Source organism: Pezoporus flaviventris, unplaced genomic scaffold, assembly GCF_033815535.1.
Source record: "Pezoporus flaviventris isolate CSIRO_AGI_PZ_B2104156 unplaced genomic scaffold, CSIRO_AGI_Pfla_v1 ptg000069l, whole genome shotgun sequence".
Lineage (NCBI taxonomy): Eukaryota > Metazoa > Chordata > Aves > Psittaciformes > Psittacidae > Pezoporus > Pezoporus flaviventris.
The window spans coordinates 1,414,144-1,436,454 of NW_026892617.1; the positions used below are offsets into that span (position 1 = coordinate 1,414,144).

A 22,311-nucleotide genomic window follows, 5' to 3' on the forward strand; every position below is an offset into this window, starting at 1 on the left:
GCAAGCATGAAAGCTTTAAAAAGGAATTAAAATAGGCCACAGCAATGGACTAATTAATCACAGCTGAAATTTGTTTATGGCCCTATATACCAACATTGTCATTAAAACCTATCTTGAACCCTCAGATATGCAGTAACCCACAGAACCTTCTTGTCATGCTGACAGAAAGCTGCACACAGCTACCTTGACTTGCAACACACCCCAGCAGCATCTGATTGAAATCTCAGTTAAGCTCTTGCACCATTCCGCTGTCACCATGGTAAACAATCACCCTTGGGCCTCTCCTGTGTCTTCTCAAAAGGAAAAGAAATGTGATGGTTAAAGTATCCCTCCCTCAGTTTCACTATTACCAGAGCTAACACACAGAAACACAAGCATAGCTACGTTTTCACATCTCTACTGTTATCTTCACAAGCACATTTAAAGCCAACATGGTTGCACCTACTGCCTCTGTGCATCTCCTGGTTGTTCCACTTCTCGTAATACAAAGGATCACCTCTAACACCGCCAAGATCTTTCCTCTGAACTACACTGCTCCAATAAGGTTTCAGCACAATGTGTTAAGCATGGCCTAGATTTTCAGTAAAGAGGGGGCACTAGATATGAAGGGTGTAGGGCTGAACAAAAATGCTGTTGCTAAGAGGAATAAATGGTTTTATTCATCATGGCAACGTACAGTGTTCAGGAATATATACAGTGGAGAATTGGAGCTGGCCTATCACTTGGAGTCCTCCTCAGGTTTCTTGGCATAAAACTTTTCTCGCAGTTTTTTCCACATCCCTTTTTTCATGTCTTCCATCTGTTGCAGAACGTCTGCAAAAGGAGAAAAGAGAGAGCTGGGGAAAGAGGAAGAAAAGCAGAAAAGCAAAGGAATGAAAGCCCTCTTGTAACAGCTCTGCTTTACATGTATTTTCCTTTCCTTGACTTTCATCTTAATGAATTTCTATTTCAGGGCCTGAAGCAAGGTTGTTTTCTCTTCCAACCCATTGTGCAGGGAGTCTCTTATCACTAACAACTAATATTCAGTTTCTACACACTGCAAAGTTAGGAACTGGAGCAGAACAAAGCTGCACTAGCTTCCTGCACTGCACTTACTTAATAAGTGATCTGGCTGAGAGTATTTCTGCCTCATGGTACCCTGTTTTCTCTCAAAGTCTAATACAAAAAACCACTGAAGGGAACTTGAACATGGTGAAACAGAAGCCAAGCTACATTTTGGAATGACACAGTGAACATGCCTACCTTTCACACAGTTCCTGCAATCTGATGTCAAAGAGCCCTTGCAAACTCTTTGTTGCTCCTGCCCAGTAAAAACTACAACTGACTTTTCACCCTGACAGATTACTGAAGATCTCCTCAATTACTCCTGAACTTACTCCTCATGAAACATCCTAATATACTTGCATACAGTCCCATTCTGCCCTTTAGTCACAGGTGTTCAGTAGGAGTGAGCACTACAAAGACTAGAATGCACTTTATCTCCTGCACTGACTTACTCTCAGATCAAGCATAGTGTCAGTACCTGTTGCTAGTATCATCTTGCAATCTTCTACTGTCACTCCTGTGAAGTTTGTGTCTTTCAGGCGTGGATACTGCACAAGGAGCAAGTAGGTGAGAGAAGGAGAGAGAAAGAAAAGGATGTTACTTGTAGTGCATTAAAAGAGGTAAAAAAAGTCACCACAGGGTACAATCTGAGCTCAGTGTTAGTTGAGCTCTAGGAATTCTGTTCATCCATACCAAGAATGGTCCATACATGCCACAGAGGCCAAGATGTCTGCAGCCTTCCTGGAGTGACCGAAGGCACCAGGTCGTGCTGCATCCACCCAACTGCTCATTTGTCTGACATTCCCAGAAATCCTGCTGGGATGAGGCAGCCAATGCCAGAGGAGTGTGGTGATTCATCCCCTAAGAGAGGAATGATGGCTAATGCCAAAGCTCACCTTATTTTTGTAGTAGTTGGTGTGGATTCTGACTAAGCTCTCATACATTTGGTCACAGTTCTCAGGGTCAGCAATCTGGAAAGGCATAAAAGTATTACATGAGTGTTACTTTAAACCTCCATAGCAAAACCCACCTCGTTTCAAGACTTGTGAGAAGGACAGTCAAGGAGCGCCTTTGGTGGCTTCCCAGTGCAATGTAGGATGCTGGCAACCCCTACTCTGCTGCCCCAGAATGCAGACCATTTCCTTTCCCCTCTACTTCTCACCAGGTTGGTGAATAAAGAGGCGTGTGATTTCCAGAATGAACCTCAAACTCTGCTCAAAAAGGTTTGACAGATCAACCCTGAATACACAGTTAATGAGAATACTGCTGGGCAGCTTTCTCACATCTATAGTGCTGTGAAATCTGCAAGACTTCTTGCTCAAAGGCCAGTTTTGCCTCCTGTTTGATTCTAAAGCATCAACTAGAATCATGTTCCAGGATGGAAGGTAGAAAATCCCGGCGCAGGCTAAAACTACTTATAACTGATTAGGAAAAAGCAGCATGAAAGACACTGCACAGCTTGTGAAGGGTAAATGGATTTCTATTTTGGTCTAGTAGGTTGGAAAGATCTTGCTAATAACTAAACCTCTGCCAGGTGCCTCTGCCTTGCAGAGCCATCGAATTAGCAGTATGGCTGGCACGTCAGCTTGGTTTTCTGCTTTACAGTGGGGGCCAACTTGACCAGAACGCTGCACTGCTGCCCAGTGACATCAAACATAAATGATTCAAGCAGATACATGAGCAGGAATAGCATCGACAGAAGCACGTCAGGATAAAATGACAAGGCTCGTCTGTCCTTGAGACACTGACTCAGGTTCAGCTCAGGGCCTTCTCTGCACAAGCTATGGGACTAAAGCAAGGCTTTCCTTATTCAGTAGGGAAAGGCTGCTGCAGGAGAGAGGATACATGGACAGACAGGCAAGAGTAAGCACCATCACAATGCAGATCATCCTCAGCTTAACCTATCTTGCACTTACATCTCAAATGACCCTGCTAATGTTTTAGTAATGATAGCAGCAACAGCTATTAAATGAGCAGCAGAAACAGCATTCCCCCACCCTGTACAATCAGCAAATCTTATTCCACATGAATAAACCAGACATTACCCTGATTAAGTATCCTTTATGGTTTCAGTTCTTCTCTCAGACATTCCTCCTGCTGTCTGCCAGCACATTTCCTTAGCTATATTAAGCCTTTATACATACAAATAGACATCAGTGCTGCAGGCATCAATTTAGATTTTCAAGATGAGTGGCAGCTTTGGAACCTTTTAGCCAATTGGTGCAGCACATTCAGCTGTCCTGAGCACATAGGAAAGCAATAAGCACTCTCCGAAATGTCTGCTGCAGACTATTCTGGTGACCGAGAGAGAATTAGGTACCTATAATGGTCCCTTGAAGTAGAAAACACGTATCTGGAATGTCTTTATGCTGAGAAAAGGCACTTTTACACTCCACAGCAACACCTGCATGCCTCTAAAGGTCTGCAGCCCAAGTCAAGCATCGACTTGTCTGATTTATTTCAGCACCAAAGCCTAAACTCCAATACAATTACACTGTAGCTGGAATCCAATTTTACAACTCCTGCATCCTAACAATGCCAGGCAGCGCCGCAGTTCACCATGTACTCACACCGCACCGCACTAGCATCACGGTGAGCAGAACACACAACTCAATTCCAGCACAAAGGCACAGTGCTTTTTTCCCCAGTGCCACAAGCACAGGAAAAGGGTTCCCCAAAGCACTCAGTGCACATAGGGCAAGAACTGGGTATAGATCACAGCTTCCCCTAAGCGAGGGGCCTGTTGGAGCGAGCGCAGAGGAGGCCACGGAGCTGCTGCAAGGGCTGGAGCAGCTCTGCTCTGGAGCCAGGCTGAGAGAGCTGGGCTGGGGCAGCCTGGAGAAGAGAAGGCTCCTGAAGGGGAGACCTGAGAGCAGCTCCAGTGCCTGAAGGGGCTGCAGGAAACCTGGAGAGGGGCTTGGGACAAGGGATGTAGGGACAGGCCAAGGGGAATGGCCTGAACCTGCCCGAGGGGAGACTGAGATGAGCTCTTAGGCAGAAGCTCTTCCCGGTGAGGGTGCTGAGGTGCTGGCACAGGGTGCCCAGAGAAGCTGTGGCTGCCCCATCCCTGGCAGTGTTCAAGGCCAGGTTGGACACAGAGGCTCGGAGCAAGCTGCTCTATGGAAGGGGTCCCTGCATGGAGCTGGAGCAGCTTTGAGCTCCCTTCACCCTCCCCGCGCCTCCCAGCTCCCGTTCAACCGCGCGGGCCAGAAGCGCCTGCGCGGCCCAGGCCCCGCCTCGCCCCCCCCCCACCCCGGAGGAGGCCTCCTCCGCCGCCGCCGCCCTCACGTGCGTGTTCTCGCCCTCGCGGAAGGCCTGCGCCACGCGCTGCCGCAGGAACGCGCCCAGGTCCCGCTGCCGCTTCGTGTCCTCCACCGGCCACTCCTCGCACAGCCTCAGGAACCGCCGGTACCGGCTGGCGGCCATCGCGCCTCACGTGGCCTACGGCGGCCGAGAGCGGCCCGGCGGCGGGCGCGCAGGCGCAGCGCGGCGGTGAGAACGGGCGCGGATGGGACGGGTGATAACTACGGGGGGGAACGGGACGGGGACAGCGGCGGGCTCGGGGTGCCCACTGCGCTGCTTCCCGGGCCCGCAGCTCAGCGTGTCCGGAGGCACCGAGCGCAGCCTGGCTTCGGGCTGGCCCTCGGGGGCGGCGGCGGAGGAGGAGGGACCCCGCTCCAGCCGTAGGGCGCAGGCCGGGACGGCGCTTGGTGATGTAAGGGTGGGACCGGGAGGCCTCCTGTCGCTGCTGGAGCAGCAGGTGGGATCATAGGATCCCGGACTGGTTTGGGTTGAAGGGAGCTTAAAGCTCACGCAGCTCCATGCAGGGACCCCTTCCACTAGAGCAGCTTGCTCCAAGCCCCTGTGTCCAACCTGGCCTTGAACACTGCCAGGGATGGGGCAGCCACAGCTTCTCTGGGCACCCTGTGCCAGCGCCTCAGCACCCTCACAGGGAAGAGCTTTCTTATCTCCAACCTAAATCTCCCCTGTTGAAGTTTTACCTCATTACCCCTTGTCCTACCTCAATTGCTGTGTTCTTTCCAGGAGCCAAAGCAGGGGTTTTGCCCCACTGACACCAGGTCTGGCTGCTGGTGTCATGCTTGGACCCTGCTTCATCCTTCCCCACTCCCAGACTTGATGTCCCGGTGCGTGCATCCAGCAAGAGGCTCAGAGCATGCAGATGCTGAGGTGGGTCTGGCTAAACGCCATCAGCAAAGCTGTGACCAGCCTCAGTTAGCACTGATCGCAGCCCACATTGACAACTCAACCCTTTTGCTGCTGAAGCAGAACCCAAATGTGGGGTTTTATTATAGTCATCTCTGTGAGCAAGAAACAGGCAGCAGTGTGAACAGTGTGCACAAGGTCTTCCCAGGTGGACCTGAGGCCAAATAAAACACACAACGGGGCCAGATGATGTAGATTTTCCAGCTATAAAGTGTAGCAATTCAGCTGTATGCAGTAAAATACAAGGGAAGGGGTCCCCTTAAGACCTGGGGTCAAAACATGCAGCCCTAAAAAACAAAGGTCACGTAACGTAAGGATGCTGTGGAAGTGAAAGAGATGGACAACAAATGGGAGTTCCTTTGATGATTTTATTCATGTTTTACTTATATCCCCACTCCCCAGTAAGGGGCTTCTGCAGCGCTGTTCCTTGTGGAAGGATTTCTCTTGCAGGTCTCCCACACCATGCAGGAAGGAATTCTGTTTGTTCCGTAATAATAAAATCTGTCCGCAAAAGCTGTAAACATGATTTTCAGTCTTGCTATTGTCTCCTTCAAACACACACAATCCTTGTATCAAAGAAGTTCTAGGTGACCTTTAATGGCTAGTCCCTGACTCAATCTCACACTTGTTTTAAGCAGAAATACCTCGATGTGAATGTTTTTTGTGACAGAATCAATCGCATTCCAGCCCCTTGCTTAGAAGGTTCCTGAAACGTGCTCTGATAGAATCCCACAGGGATATTAAACCTTTGTGAGGTCCAGTTCTTGGTCAAGGTCCCCAGCTCAGAACCTCTGCAGCATCTCATAGGTCTGTGTTTCAGCCCCCAGGCTGTAGGCAGAGCACCCACTGGGTACATGCAGTGTAAGTGCTGGGGGCTGGTTTTGTCTCCCTTGTGTGTTGAGCAGGAGCTGGAGGTGATGCTGCAGCCTGCTCACACCCCCCAGCTCATTCTAATAATCTCACTCAAGCCCACAGCATGTCCTCACCCCGTTTGGCTTCTTGAGTGTAGAGGTGAGCAGGTCCTCTTTTATCATTAAGACTCTTTCAAGTAATGCTTGCTTTTGGCTCACAAATAAATCAAGGACAGCAGTAAAACAAGAAGGGAAAATAAATCTTGTGATTGATTGCAGGCAGAGCGTTCTTTCAGCTCTTTGCTTTTTTACGCTTCAGTTCACTCATGGCACCTAAGAGCTTTTTGCACTTCCCTAGCAAGCTGCCCGTGCCCTCATTCCAAACGTGCACATGAGGTCCAGCAGCAGAGGGTCCCATACAACTGACCCAGCGCAGAACTTCTCAGGGCTCTCGGTCACTCGGCAGTCCAGGCTATTTCACATGGGAATTTCTCATTTTCCTTCTGAGATGTTCTGAAGGATCTTGATGAGATTCTCCAAGCCAAAAATATAGCCGTGGTCTGGCCCATCGTAAGTGGTGTGATTGCACTTGGAGCCTTTAAATGTGGTGTGGGCAAAGTCTATCATCCGCACGTCAACTCTGGAGTGATGAGTGCCGTGTGAGGCGGTGCAGTTTGTTCTTTGGAAGTGAAGGTGGTTATCCAAGGGTGCCGTGTTCTCCTTGGGCTCCTGTCCATCGTAAATGATGAGAAGTGAGCTGGAGTAGAACCTGTAAGAGCTTTGCTTCCTGATGACGGAGAGCAGAGCTTTGAGCCGCAGGATGATGGGCTCCAGGAGATCCATCCGGAGGTGGTTGCCGTTGCACAGGAACTGGTGCAGGGTTTGCCTGAATCCCTCCGGAGAGAGTTTCCTCCCATAATACTTGTCTTTGCAGAGAAAATGACCAGTGTCCGCTTGGTAAACCTTGAGGAAGGGGAACAAAAGCCCAAATTGAGTTGTTCAGTTTTCCCAAAGCTCTAGATTTTGTCTATCTCTAAAAAGCTCAGCCCCAAGCAGAAGAACAGTTCGTAGCTGCTCTGCAGCCTGGCAGTGTGTAGCGATGCTGGCAATGTACCAGCAGGCTCCTCACTGCATCCCGCCTCCTGTCTTTTCTGGAGATTTAAACTATTCCATTTAAACCACTAGTGCAGATTCTTGTTGCACTGCTATAAATTACCCCTTTGTGAAACCCCAATAGCTCTAAATCAGAGTCGTGTCACTAGTGATTTATGGCATTTCCCCCTGGCTCTGGTAGGAGTTTGCAGCAGTACGGGGATACCTCAGCTTTGTGCCTTCCACAGTATGCACTGCCTGGGTAGCAATAATCTTGCTTTCTAAAACACAGAGAGACAAGATGTAGGCAGAAATTTGTATGTGAGGCTCTGGTAACACTGAGTAAGAAGCGAGGCAGTGAATACCCAATGAGTTCACACGCCAGTTGTAATTTGAAGGGTAATCTGCTCAACAGAAGCATGTCACAGACCAGGAGGGTACATGGGTTTTGCCACCCAGTGTTTTCCCTGCTGTGTGTGTGCTTTATAATCACCAACCTCATAATTACCCTTCAGGCACAGCAGAACAGTGCTTGAGAAGCACGGGTGAAACGAACGCGTGGTTTGGGTTTCTAGAGGCAGGGTGGTGATTCTGAGTGTGAGGAGCTGTAGGATTTAGCACAAAACAAACCGTGGCTCTTGCAGCAGCAGGAGGCAGCTCTGCCAAGGCAGGAGCGGGGCAATGGAATGCTCTTTTGTTTTTGTTCTTTGTGCAGCAGCCGAGGGAGGAGCATGAGAGGGGAATCTGTGCATGTACAGGCAGATTCGCAGCTGGGGTACACTGGTTCCAGCTGCTCCTACTGGTGGCAGTGGTGCGGGGTGGTGCTTATCCATCTGCTGCTTGTGAAGTCTCCAGTAGTCAAAGGAATGGGGAAAGGGTTACCCTGCGTGTACCATGTTCTATTCTCTTCCCTAAGCATCCCCTCCCGTTTGAGGACAGGACACACAACGAGTGGCCGGTTCTCACAGCCTGTGTTTGGTGTAGGGCAAGAATTAAACTGCTTCACTTTACACCAACAAAGAGTCCCTTTAGGTTCCCAGCTTGGTTTCAAGCCGTGTGTCAAGCAAACACCAAAAAGGCCTTACCTGCATCCCACAGATGCGAACACCCAGAGATGCAGAGGTGCTTTGTTCACACTTCTTGATGTGCCGGGCTTTCTTCTCCTCTGAGGCATCATCGCCATGCTGCCGTGTTCCCATCTTTAAGTCCAGGATGCAGGGATAGCTGTATTTTGATACCACGTTTTCAAGCAACAGAAACTCTGAGCATGACTTAAGGGAAACCAAATACTTTCTAATTGAAAGAGGTTTTAAATCAGAGCAACTGCTGACGCTCTCCATAATAGCTCACAACTGCAAGGAGACTTTCTGAGCCCATTTTACCAGCATGTCATTGCTATAGGCCCCTTGCTGCCAATTGTAGTTAATTTACTGTAGTACAGTGCTACCAATTAAAGCCCCAACAGCTCCATTCTCTAGTGACACCATAGCCCTGGGCTGTCGATCTGACACCTCGCCTCAGTGCTGTGCTCCCCCCTGTGGGTGTGGGGGGAGTTGTTAAACTCTATTATTCACATGACTGCTGGGTAATGAAGTGTAATAGGAAAATAAAAGGTGAGGCAGCTGCTAATTCTTATATAGTCGTGGTTTTCAATGTATGCCAAGGGGATCCTTCACTTACGCTGAATACCCTTCATGGCAAGGGGGGGGTTTATTCTTATCATAACTTCCAGCAACTCTCTTCTGTATTCTCCCAGAGACTGGGCCGAGGAGGGATTCAGACCCCTGATAAAACATCTTATTGCCAAGACCATGCTGGAGGGGAGAGAAGAGAAAGGATACGATGCAGTTTGTTCTCATTGTGCTTGGAGGACAAGCGGTTCAGGTGCTGCCGGTGACAGTGCAGTCCCCAGGGGTTGTAGCTCTTTCTTTCTGGCTGGTTTCCATTTGCATCTTCCAGAAGCGAATCTGTGCAGTACTGAAGGTCTGTCCTCAACAGCCTCTTCCCTGGGCAGCTAGACAAAACACACAAAAGAGCACGTTGGGTTTGTAAGCTCCAGAGGGGAGTATTTCTTCCCTTCCTCTTTTGTAGAGCATCAAACTTGATAAGGGGAATTTTCAGGGACTCTCAAAGGAAACACATTGATCACGTCCAGCCTGCAGAGAGCCTTTGTTACTGCATAGAAGTGATCTTCAGAGATGTGGTTATTGCTGGGTGCCAGTATTTCCTTTCATTATAATCTCAGTGTGCTTGGCTCCTGTGAGCAGTACCATGCATAGCTCTGTTGATCTACCTAATGGGCATTACACAGGCAGGGTATCCCACACTAGGAATGATTCCCAGTTTAGAGGGGCTGGCTTTGAGGCGGGCAGGGAGGGAACAATGAGTTCTGTTCTCCCTGGAGGGTCATTCCTCTGTCTCATCATCCAAAACCCATCACAGTGCGGGCAGGGGGTTCACGGTAGCAATATTGCACCCTGCAGACACAGCTGACCCACGTCCTCTCTGAACCTGTTTGGGGTGAAAGATGCCTTGCACAAAGCCTGTGCAAGCGGCATGTGTGCAGGCACCATGATGCCACCCGTAAGTGTGCAGTCGCTATGTGGCTGTTACCAGCAGAAGGGTGTTATATGATGTGCTGCATGCTTGGTGGCTCTTCTCCTGGGGCCTCTCTTCCTTCTGGAGCACGCTGTGCTCCAAGGAAACAGGTTTAAAGCAGAGTTCGAGGCACATCTTTGAGCAACAGCATCCAAGTGATAGCCACATCTGCCCCGCTCTGTCCACGAGCAGGGGAGAGAGGAACCATGAAGCCATCAGGCTGGGCATTGCTTTTGCTCCCTTTGCCTTCAAGCAGGACTCGTGCCACCAAAACCATCCCAGGCAAGGCCCAGAGGAGGTCTGCAGGGAGCATCCCACCCATGGCAGAGCCTCACCTGTCTTTGAAGGTCTTGGTGACCTGCGTGTGGCTCCACGTGCCGAAGGCGCGCTCGCCGCCCGGGCCGCTGCTGGCAGCCCACTTGCATTTGTGCCACAGCGTCACGGCAGGGTCAGCGGTGGCATTGTCCAGGCTGGGGCTGGCGATGAGGGTCACGTTCCCCAGGCTGTCCTTCTTGAGGTGCACGGAGACGATGCCTGGCCAAAAAGGAGGAAAACAAACGGGAATGGGGTTACCATAGAGGCTCATGCATCACCTGCACCAGCCCCAGGGGTCCAGCCTTCCTGGTGTGTAACGGGATGTACTTTAGCAGCCTCTCACACCGATCCCACTCTGATTTGAGGCCCAATAAACACCATTAGTCCAAGACCCTGGAAAACAGCCACAGGCTTTTCTAATGTTCCCTCCTCACAAGGCTTGGCTTGAAACCTGTCTCCTCTGAACATCATGTTCTTTTGTCCTCCGTCCCTCCAGGCTCTGCTATGTCACAAGTGGCCCAGCAAAGACAGCCCTGACCTCCCGCCGCCTCCCGTTGGACCGGGAGCTCCTGGCTTATTTATGACAAGGGATTTAAGTCTCACTTTTTAAGACAGGGCAAGGTTGGAAATGCTTCTCATTGGCAGGTAGCAAAGGGAGGGTAGGGGAGAAGGAATTTTCCAAACACAAACACCATGCCAACTGCTTCCTTTAATTGGAGAGCCCCCCGGGAGCAAAGGCAGAGGCATGTGCCTGGGCTGGCAGCACTGCCTGCATACGTGATGCCCGTACATTGTCATGGCCCTGTCCTTCCCCAAGCACCAAGGACCAGCACCCCAACAGCCAGCGATGGGGACCAGACCCTTACATGCCCGATGTTCATTCATGCACGAGGGGAGCATGACGTGATTGGGGATGACTACTTTCCATCCTAAGTGCTTAAAACCCCGCGGTGTGTTCTAGCAGTGTACTTTTCCCTGACTCTAACAGGAATCACAGGGCTCAAATGCCATCCAGCATATTTAGCCCAGCCCTGGCATGGGGACAGCTCCACATCTCGGATGACAGAGCAGGAATGGCCGTGGCTCGCACCAGGAGCTCTGACCTTTCTGGGAAAGGCTGATAACTGCAGCCCAGCTCCTGCTGCTCCTCTGCCAGGGCTGTCTGAGCCTCTCAAGGCAGCAGAGGTGCTTTTAGAGCAGCCCTTTTAGGACTCGGGGGGATGCCAGCTCATGAGTCGTACCCTGCTGCTTCCAAGTCTCGCTGCAGGAAGGTAGATCCAAAAGAGGACAGGCAGGGCAGTCGGACCAGCAAAGCTCATGGCTGGAAAGAGCCCTGTTATCAATGCATGGAGCTGGGTTTTAGCCAGCCGTCCCCAGGGCATCCTCGCTTGGGCTGCCAGGCACTGCGGGGAGATGCGTTTCAGCAGCTGAGCAAACACAGGAGCTCAGTCTCCCGAGCTAAGTTGCTGAAGCAAATCAATATGCAAAGTCCTTTCTCCCCATTCAAAGCGAGATTACAGGAAGCAAACACAGACAGAAGGGTTTGCCCTCTGCTGCTTTCAGCCACCAGCACTGATAGGCTTGGGGGCCTCATCCCTGCCTGGTCCTGCACCCCATAACCCTGCAGCTCCGGCTGTGTTGGGATGCTCATGCCCTCCATACCTCTGTTTGGGTACCACGACCATTTCTGTTCCCTTTTGCCCTAAAATCAGCATCAATCTGAATGCGTGCCACGGCAGGCTTGGTTACATTGCCTAATTCAGCACTAAAATGGGGCAGGAATATCCACAGGCTGCTCTGCCAAGGGAACAGGGGGGCTGGAAACCTTAGCTAGGGTATTTTAGCTGTATCAGCCCATCTGACAGAGCTCTGTCGTCCTTAAGGCTCAAACCTTTTACCCACCAGCCCTTCCTCTGAGTCCCACTTGTAAAAGATCCATATTACAGATAACTGAGAGCAAGTGCAACTCCTACCAGCTCGGATGCCTGCTTCGGATTTCCAGGGGAGGGAGGCAGGGAAAAAAGCCTCTTAAATCAAAGCAAGGCAAATGAAGCCCTCGGTTCCAAATCTAGCTCTGTGCCTCTGCTACGGCGCGATAGCAGCCTGGAACCTTCACAACTGTCCCAGTTACAGACCTGCAAGTCAATGGAGCTGTGCTGATTTACATAGTGCTGACAGTCTGGCCCTAAACCCATTATAAATAGCATGAAGCCAAGAGTTCTGGAGTATCTTACATTAATACGAAAGTTAATGGGGAGATTTTCAAAGGCAGACATGAGCAGTTCAATGACAAGGGAATGGGATCCTCTCCCTCCTTCCAGCCAGTCTTCAAATACCTGTGTTCCAGCCTGAAAAATACTACTGTTTCCTGGTGTGCTTCCATATGGGATTTGCATGTGTCCTGCAAGTGAGTGCAACCCAAGCCTGTAACGCATGGCTGCTGACTTTCACTGCGATGATAAAACACCTATCTGGAAGGAAAGGTGTATTCATGTGCTTGCCTTTGCTGGCCTTTTAGTGTCACCAGAACCTCAGACCTGCTCCTGTGCAGCCCCAGTGAGGCGCCCAGCGGGTATTTACGGGTGCTGTCACCGTGCCCATGGCATCCAAGGGATCCTCAGGAGCACGTTGCTGTGGAGCTCTACCCGCACTGCTTTGTTCTTTGACTGCACAAGCGCATTGATTTAGTGCCACGTGCAGCAGGACCCTGAGCAGAACCCTGAGCATCCCCCTGCGAGCTCAGCTCGGGGCAGGCAGAGCTTTGCAAGGGTCTGGTGCGGGAAAAGTTGGTCCCAAGGTCACCAAAGTGCCTGAAGTGGTTAAGCAAGCGGTTAAGCATTCTTTAAGCAGCTGACTCGGTGTTAGATTTGAATGGTGACATTTGATCAACACTGCACATACTGTCGGCATTGCATAATGGTCCTGGCCCTGCAGCCTAAGAATAGAGGTGAGCAACATGGACACGTGTGAGCCACGCTCGTGAGGACCTCCGGATTGTTCCCCCCAATGCTCATCCTTCCCCCCATTACCACCTCTGAATGAGTGGCATTCAGGCCAGGACTGTTATAAGCAGAAAAGAGTAAAACAAAGCATGGGCCCAGTGGCAAATTGGAAAGGAATTGCTATTTAATTATCCCTCGTCACAAAACTCACTGGGACTTGCAACAGAAGAGGAAAAGAAGACTGAAAAGGATTAAAAGCCACCTGAACCGGTAAGCTGGGACTGCTCAACGTCTTTATTAGTGAGACAGAGCAGGGCCCAGCTCTGCAGCACAGAACCCTGCCCCTGCCAAAGCAAATGGCTTAGGGGAAGACTTGTTTTCTCGAGCATCTTTTTAACGTTGTCCCATAAACCTGCAAAGGCCCTGGACTTTGTGGGAAAGGCAGAGGTGGAATTGGAAGCACATCAAAACCGCAACTGATGCTCGGGGCTCTTCTCTGTAGCGCTGAAGGACCAAGAGATGTATTTGAAGTTTTTACGTGTGAGCTGAGCTCACAAAACCCCAGGGTCAGAGCTTTATGAGCAGCACAGTAGAAGCAGGACTAAGAGAGGGAACAAGGCAGGGAAGGAGGAGGACACCGCAAGTGCTGCTGCTCAGTACAGCTGGAAGAGTGGTGCAGGGCAAGGAGGAGGTGTTTGAAGAGGACCCCAGGAAGTGATGGGGGCACAAAGCCCGGGAGGCTCTTCCCTGTCCTGGGAAGGTCTCACTCGTGGCCAAGTGCCCAGGTCTGATTTTTGGGATCTGAAGTGGTCTGTACCTCGGGTTCATCCAGGGATGCTGATTTCAAGCCCTGCTGAACAGAGCACATAATGTGTCACATCCTGGGAACGTACTTTCCTGCACCCATCCAGTGCCACCGTTCACATCCCATCAGACCGATGTATCAGGGGCCACGACCTGCAAAATCCTCATCTATTCCTACCCCTTTGTTCTGTGTTCACTCTCTCTGTCCTGCTCCTGCACTGCCCAGACTCTCGGCTCCAGAGGGGATCACGTTCACCCTTTCTGCATCCACCTTTTCACACCTGTGCCCCTAAGGACAGACCCATTTCAGCCTGATTTGACGTAACAGGAGTCTCCTGTGTTACCAAGGCTGAGCATGGCAGCAAGCGGATGGGCAGAGGCGGGGGATCTCCATCAGCCAGCACACAACCCTTATTAGACATCAGAGAGTCCCCCTCCAGCCACAGAGATGCGGGATACCCTCCTGGTCTCACAGACCTGCCCCTGTGCACATTTCCATGCAGAAGCATCCTTGCTCAGCAAACCCTTCACAAGTGATGGGGCTCCACAGCTCAAACTGAGCCAGCCGGTACCACCAGCCCCTCGTCCCAGCATCAGGACTGACCCTAGTGAGGATGCTGCCGGTCCCCATCTCCCCTTACCTTTGTACTGGGGGGTGAACTGCCTCATGGCCAAGGGCAGCGACTCGTAGAAGCTCAGCTCCTGCGAGACCAAGGGCTTGCAGATCGTGTGCTCGTCGTACTTCATCATGCTCATGTGGCCGCCGACCTGATGGACGAAGGGCTCCAGGAGCACGGCGCTGCTGCTCTCACAGGGGGGGCTCTGCCCCACCATGGTGCGGGCTGAAAGGCAGTGGGGGGCTAGCACCAAAGCGGGGTCAGGAGCTGGGTCTGGGGCACACAGCACTGGATCACTTCACTCCCGCTCCGGGTTCTCCCTGATGGTGTCTGCAATAGAGGGTATTGGGGAGCGTGAGGAAGGGGATAAGCGACCGTGAAGCCTCTGTCCATGGAGCTGAGCCTGGGTTTGTGCTGCACTGGGTGCACAGCCGGGGTCTGAGGGCTTTAGGTGCCCAGAGGCTGGCAGGGAGCCGCAGCCTGGAAGTCTGGAAAAGATCCGATTTAGATCTCCTGGGAGAAAAAGAAACAGAGGGGAATGACAAGAGGAGCTATCAAGTTAATGAGGTGGCCTTGTCAAAGCAGCTGGAGCAGGGCATTCCTTGGCCTGGTAATGTCAGGTTATTAATACGCTGTATTAATGACACCCCTTGCTGTGAAACAGCCCCAGTTTGCCTTACGAGATAGTGTTAATGATGGTCTCAGTCTTCCCCAGGCTAGAACATTCCTTGTGAAGGAGGTTTATTAATAAAGCCCATGGCCCTGGGCAGTCCCTTGCGCCTTAACACTGCTTGGGGGGGGGGGGTTAGCAGCATTTTCTGCACCTTCTAAAGAAACCTCAGTCTGGGACAATCCCTGCCATTTAACACCCGTGCGTTAGCAGGAGCATCTCCTGCACCCTGTTAATACATGAGGATGTGTTAAACCAGCACCCAAACGCTGGCTCCCCCCGGGCTCTCCAGCCCTGCTCTCTGTTAGAGCCCAAAGGAGCATCCAGCAACGGCTCCGTTCCTGCTTCCAGCAATTCCTGCTTGATTTTGACCTCAGCGAGTCCTGGCTCTAAACCAGTCAGGTAAGAAAAGCATGTGCCAAATCTGTGCCAGCTGCCTCAGCAGCAGCACCCGCGTTTCTCTTGCAAGCACCCTGCAACGCCAACTCCTTCACTTCATGCTTTACAGGAAGCCCATGGATGGCTCTTGCTCTGGTGGACGTCAGGCAGGAGGAGCCAGACTGGCTTTGTACCATCGAGGCAATAAAATCAGAGGCAGACACTCCAGACCCCAACTGAAAGGGACTGGTAAAAACCCCACTCAAATCACCCTTCCGAGGATGTCCCTGTTCCTGCAGCCCTCAAAAAGGGGTGCGCAGAGCCTGGTTTGCCTTTTGGGGAGCTTCGCATCCTGTCTTTGCTAGCAAAACCCCAGTGCAGTAGATAGTAACGTCTCTGTAAGATCCATTTCTGTGTAGCAAAGCAAAGAGCAACACCAGCTCTGCCAACCCCAAGCCTTGCTGGGGCCAGGGCAGCACATTCACCCTGCCTCAACCAAGAGGCACCGAACAGCAGTGCATGACGGCACCTCTCTGCTCACCCCAGGTGTAACTGGGTGGCTGTTTCGTGCCATCGGGGTGCTCCCAGATCCCTGCAGCAATGGGGAGCTCAGGCTGTACTCCGGAGCCAGCTTTAACCATTGCCACGCAGCGTATTCCTCCTCCTGCAGCAAAGAGCCAAAGCTCTGCTGCTTCAATTTCCCCTTCAAGCTCAATTAAAGCACTGAGCACACCAGCACCCGGCGCTGGGCCCTGCTTTGTTTCCACCTGCAGGAGTGGGATGGAGTGGGTTGAAGGCAGAGAAGGGGAGGAAGAAACCCTCCTACCTTCAAACCGCGCAGAGCAGCTCCTTTACCTTCCCCAAGGTGGTCTTTTATTCCCCTTCTCCCCCCAGTTTTCTATTCTTCCATCACCAAACACGCTGGAGAGGAATTGCTACTCCACAATTACCAGCGTGGACGGGAAGAAAGCCTGGCCCCTTCGATGAGTGCTTTTGAGCCGGGGAAGAAAGCAGCTCTTCAGAGCCTCGCTGGAAGTGAATCAAAGCATTTAGCATTTGGAGGAGTTGTGGCAACTTGGAAAGAGGATTTCTCCCTTGAAAGCTGCAGCTTTGTTGAGCTTTAGGTGGTTCCTCCCCACCCCCCCACCCCTTAAAAAGAAGGAAGAAAAAGCAAAAAGCAAGAGGATTTATTATAACAGCTCTTTGGAGCGCAGCAGGATTCAGTCCGCTATTTACTGCACCAGAGAGAGTCCAAGGCTGGAACTCAGCTGACATCACCCACAGATGAGTTGGGGTTAAAAGCCCACCATTTGAGCTGTCTTTTACTGGTTTCCCATAAGCAAAACTCAGAGCATCTGCCCTCTGCAGTAAGAGAAAGGGGCTCTTTACGTTTAGTTCGTGGGCCAAAGCCTCCTGCCTGTTCAGAGCAGGTAAATGTTACTGCAAACACTTCCCGAGCCCCTCCGAAACGAGACACCCTGCAGTAAATCCCTGCTGCCGGCTCAGGTTATCGCGTGGGCCGCGGGATATTTACACCACTAAAAATACACAGAATTGCAAATAAACCCGAATCCTCACCAAAAAAAAAACCATGAAAACCTGAATATTTCCCCCCAGCTAAAAGAAATAAAAGCAAAAGCAGAAAGCAACCCAAGGCGCTGCAGATAAAGAGGACTCAGGAAATACTGGGGAAGAAGAATACGTCCCTATGTGGAGAACTCCCTTCTATATCCAGACAGCCTGAGATACCTCAACAGGCATCCCTGTGGTCACTGTCAGATTGCACAGATTCCCTTCCAGTACATCACAGGCCCGAGCCCAACCTGCATCACCAACAATGGTGTGTGAGGAGCTTAGCAGGAATACTTTGGGATATTAAAAGCGAAATCACTTGAAAACCAAGCGCTCTGTCAGCACAGGACCATGTTCTTGGTCTCACATGTCATGGTCAGAACCTTTCCCCTGAGGACCTGGCTTTCTGGAGCATCCCGAGGGACCCTGCTGTGAAGTTGGATCTCAAGTTGGTTGCTAATTATTCTTTATATCCCATTAAAAGGCAAGAAAAGCACATAGCTGTTAATCTGAAGAGCTCTCCTGCATCCATAGCTCTTGGTACTGGAGCTCATCCGGAATCACACCCAGCCCCTGCACCGAGCACCAGCCCAGCCCAAGAGCAGGGTGCCAGTGCCCATTGCAAAGCCAAAGCCCAGTCGCTCATTTCCCTTCAATCTTTCACCTTATCCCTCCAAACTCCTTGGCCATAAGGAAAATCCCTCTGGTTCCAGCTCAGCGCCCATCCCCACAGGGCTCAAGGCAGACTTGGGCTGATTGCATGGGCAGGCAAACACGCTGCAACCTTCAGTGAACCTTCAAACCTGCCTTTCCTGCTCTTCCCTTGGCTACAGCCAGTCAGAAATAGTTGCAGGGCAGCACCATGGTGGCAGCAGAAAGCTCCGCTCTTGGCAAGGAACCCAGCTGCAACCATCCTGCCATAAATCCTTGCCGGCAGAAACCCTCAGCTCCTTTATCTTACGTTTCCTTTCCTGACGGAAGATGATGGTCATAAAATGGATGTCTGGTCCCCACATCCCTCATGCAGAAGCAAGCAAAGCTGCTGCACTGAAGGATTTATTTGGCTGCTTTGTGGGAAGCAGCAGGATCAATGGGAAGGGACAGGAGCTGCCGGGTCTTGTGCTGGCAGCCCCCTGCCCATCCCTGGGGCTGGCACGGGCATCGGGCTACGGAGTGGGGCAGCGGCAGGATATGGGAACGTGCCTTTGGACGGCAGGACGGTGCTACCACGTCCCATGGGAAAGGGCACAAGCTTCCTTATCCCCCTGCCCGTTTTGTGCCTTTCACACCAAACCCCCTTCACCCCTCTGCTGCCCAGCGCTCTCTCTGGCAATGCCATGAGCGCAATGCAGAGCCAGGCTCATTAGCTGCAGATCTGGGTTGCTCCAGAGCTTTGCTCCGTGTCCTCCCGGTACCGGCTGCCCCCTGCTCCTGTCCCTTCCCACAAGCTGGAACCTTCCTAAGGCTTCCCCACCACCCAGCACCACGCGTGCGGCCGGTGCTGATGCAGGACCTCACCTGGGTGCCGTGCGCGGCCGCTCCGGGCTCAGCGATGAACTTGTGCCTGCTCCTCAGGTTTGAGAGACGAGGGCATGGGGAGAGCCAGGACGTTGGGGCCATCACCTGACCGCAGCGGGGCTGGCAGGCGCATGCTATGTCCCGCTGACAGCTGAGCTCAAGGGGGGAGAAGCAGCCTCGGGTGTTAAAGGGAAGCTGCGCATGAGAGGGGCCGGGATGGAGGCGAGGGGCTGGCGTCCCGCACCGTGGATCTCTTGTGCAATCGGCTCTCCAGGAAAACAACTGCTGCTCTTTCCCGGGCTGTTTTCCACTTTCCTGCCCGGACAAGCCCTCCCCTGCTGTTGATCCCGTCCCAGCAGGACCGGATGGATGCTGGCTTCCAGGGAGCTCCCTAGGACAGCCCGTGTCCCTTGTCCCCCTCCAAGCACCCACTGCTGGGTCCGATCCAGTGCATGCCGAGGGTTCTGGACGTCCCCACGCATCCCAATCACGCAGGAGCCGTGTGTTACGTAGCAGATTGCACAGCACACCCAGTCCAGGCATCCCATAGGATAAGGAGGGGGTTTCCGCTCTCATCACCCCATCCCAGTCCCCATCAGTAACTCGAGGACATCAGCAAAGCAGTGCCCATGCTGGGCCCCACGAGCTGTGGTGGGTTTGGGCTTCACAGCCAAACAGCAGGAGGTTGGGGGGGAAAACCTCGCTGGTGGGATAAGGATTGATGGATGTGGTAATTCTCACTAACTGGAGGAGAGAAAACAAGCTCATGGGGAGCAGAGGGATCGAACTGATGGTCAGGAGCAGAGGCTGAGATCAAAGACAGGGATGAAACAAAGATTCCTGAGCCCTGACTCCCCTCTGCTTTATGCTGAGTTGTTTTAGCTCAGGAAAATGCCTTTTTCTCCTCAATAAGCTTGGTTTCTGAAGGAAAAATCGCTGAGCTGGGCACTGTGCAAGGCCACCGTGGTGCATCCCCACCAACAGCTTCACAGCCCAGCCCAGCAGAAGGCAATAGTGTCAGAAAGTCCCCTGAGGCCCCTTTGCCAGCACACACCTTTGTCCTTGGCCAAGGTCCATCCTGCTGGGTACCCTGTGTATTTTTAATGCAAGTGTTACCTGAAGCAATCTCGTGTTGGAGCAGCCCTGCCTCACATTAAAACTGTGCTAATTAGGAGCTAATTACAGACGTGCAGCTATGATTACCCTTGGTTAGCACTGCAGGCTGCAGCCCCCATCCCAAAGCTCTCGCAGAGGATGCTCAGGGACCTCCACAAGGACCTGCTTCCAACTGGTTTGACATGGAAGTGGCTCAGGAGCATCCTATGAGCCCAGCCCAGCTCCTGCCCCAGCCAGCAGCTCCTCACCACCCTAAGGGTGTTTAAACACCGGATGTGGTCCTGCAGCAGGCAGTCACCTCCATCAGCAGCAGCTCCAGTGTCCTGCCATGCAAGAGCACGGAGCCAACGCTCTGCCCTGGGGTGAGCCCGAAGCCAGGTGAGGTTTCCAAAGCCCACTGGGGCCTCCTCACTGATTAGAGCCAATTCAAAACACCCATGTTTCCTACAGGAAGAACTGCTCTGTTAGGGCACAGGTGGGAGGTGAGGCCAGGACTTGGGCCTTGTGCTCTGCTGTAGTGAGGGTTCGTTCAGTAACGTGCACAGAAACCATTCCAGCACCTACCTGGAGGCTGTTCTTGGAGCTTCACTGAAGTCAAATCCCAAGGTGGGCACTGGGGAGCGATGGGGCTGTGCCCGAGGGAGGTGCCTTGGGGCAGGACCCACTGGCAGTGCCGGGATTGTGCTGTTTCCTCTCCGGTTCACGCTGATCTTTCCAGGAGAACTGGCACAGCGCCCCATAAACAAGGCACAGCATGAGCTGTCGTGTCAGCAGGAGACGAAACATGCAACGGGAAAGGCTTTAAATGGAAGCAGGAAATGAAAAGATAAAGGGGCAATTTCATTTTAGATGCCTGGTTGGTACAGATTTCCTCTCTGACAGTAAGGGATGCCACGGCTTTATCAGCTCCACCGCTGGAGAGTTTATTTATAGGGACTTAACACTGCAAGAACCTAAGAGGGGGAAGTTTGGCTCTGGCTGGGTGTGAGCTGGAAGGAGAGCAGGGCAGGGATGAAGCACCCAGCTACTGCCTTTCCTTTGAACGGACCTGGGGTTCTGGGAAAACTGCTGGTACCGCAGAAACCATCAGCACTGCTTGTATGGAACGGCAGGAGCTTGGCACAAAACTCCTCTTCTCGGCTGTCATGACAGCTCATCAAGGAAGGGACACGGGGAGAAGACTATTGCAGAAAACATCACGGCAGCTTGGCTGAAAGCAAACATCCTCTGGCACGTGTAATTACACCAAGCTGAAGACTATTTCCTAACCTTGAATGTATTTCAGCTGTAACTTAGCAACCCACGCTGAGTAAAAGCATCTGAACAGGAGCGCAGGTTCAGCGGAGAGATTTAGCCTTGCATTGCCTTTTGTTCCCATACCTTAGCAACAGCTCCACAGCAGGGAGGAGGTAACCAGCTCCCACCAACTTCCATAGCAGCCACGGAGCCAACCTCCTCCTGCACCGGTGGAGATCTCCCCCTTTGTCACCCAGACCTGCAGTAGGAGGTTAAGGAAGCGCTTCTCGAACCAACCACGGGTGAATCAACCGTGTCCACAGGAGTTACGCAGCGCTGACTCACGGACTGCTCGTGCTGCTTCAGGAGCAGGCTCGGGGGAACCTGGAGCTCGTGGTGGCAGGAGTCGAGTCACTGACATGGATGGGAGAGGAACTGAAAACACACAAGGAAACAGGTCCTGTAGACAAGCTGCACTTGCGTGTCTTCTGCTCACCAGGGATCTGAAACACAGTCCAAGACTTGGCTTCTTGCCTTTTTCCTTAAGTATCCACGACCATCCAATACCCACCTGAGCTCCCATCCTTTTACAGTGCTTTGTAACCACCCTGCTTAAAGCCTATGAAGCCCTGGGACAAAAGGAGGGAAGTGACGTGTCCAGTGATGAGCAGCAGACTGTGAGCATGGGCAGTGAAGGGCCCTTAGAGTCCATCCCACTCCAGCACCGAACCAAACACTTCCCTCAGTACTTCCTAGTCTCCCTGCAGCATCACCTGGCACTTCACATCACATCCCAAAAGCCATGGCCTGAGGATGCCGCAATAATAGGATCAGTCACTCAGCCCAGAGTCAGGATTGTTGGGAGCAGCTGTTCACTTCAGCCACCCAACGTGTGAGGGATCTGCCTTGCACAGAATGAGCACAAAACACATGGAGCTTGGGACACCCCCACTCAGCTGCCACAGCCTATTGCACCATCCCATCCTCTCCAGAAATAACTGCTTGCTTTGGGCTACAGGAGTACTGCTCAACCTGCTCAAGCACTATTTAATCTCACAACCCTCCCAGCTGTGAACCTCCACAAAACACAGCGGAACAGCTTCCATCCACATCTCTGCTTAATGCCAAGTGCTCCCAAAACACAGATTGAACGTGCAGGCAAACACCTGAGGCTGCTGCCACCACCGTGATCTCTGTCATCACAGGAGCCACGGTCTCCTTAGGCTGTCACGCCAGCCCCGTGCCATCTTCAGTCTTATTCTTAGAAACCCTGAGCTCCCTGGAGCAGGATTTATTTGCTCTGCCCGAGCAGAACACTTGGAACAATGTGTGAC

General features: G+C 52.1%; 2 protein-coding genes across 3 annotated transcripts; both read right to left on the reverse strand.

Annotated features, from left to right (window-relative positions):
* Nucleotides 1–637: 637 nt before the first annotated feature.
* On the reverse strand, nt 638–4,505 carry LOC133278782 (ubiquinol-cytochrome c reductase complex assembly factor 2). Its single transcript, XM_061471919.1, has 4 exons — nt 4,333–4,505; nt 1,941–2,015; nt 1,523–1,592; nt 638–813 (listed from the first exon to the last, which is right to left on the reverse strand). Exons 1-4 carry the CDS (start codon nt 4,468–4,470, stop codon nt 719–721), a joined length of 378 nt encoding a protein of 125 aa, XP_061327903.1. The 5' UTR covers nt 4,471–4,505; the 3' UTR covers nt 638–718.
* A 1,111-nt stretch (nt 4,506–5,616) lies between these two features.
* Nucleotides 5,617–20,487, reverse strand: IP6K3 (inositol hexakisphosphate kinase 3). 2 transcript variants are annotated; one of them, XM_061471918.1, is made up of 6 exons: nt 20,306–20,487; nt 14,512–14,817; nt 10,145–10,343; nt 9,053–9,225; nt 8,297–8,472; nt 5,617–7,082 (listed from the first exon to the last, which is right to left on the reverse strand). In XM_061471918.1, exons 2-6 carry the CDS (start codon nt 14,702–14,704, stop codon nt 6,612–6,614), a joined length of 1,212 nt encoding a protein of 403 aa, XP_061327902.1. In that variant the 5' UTR covers nt 14,705–14,817; nt 20,306–20,487; the 3' UTR covers nt 5,617–6,611. The 2 variants fall into 2 exon arrangements, with proteins under 2 accessions (XP_061327902.1, XP_061327901.1); XM_061471917.1 differs by lacking the exon at nt 20,306–20,487 and having other exon boundaries at nt 14,512–14,899.
* Nucleotides 20,488–22,311: the final 1,824 nt, after the last annotated feature.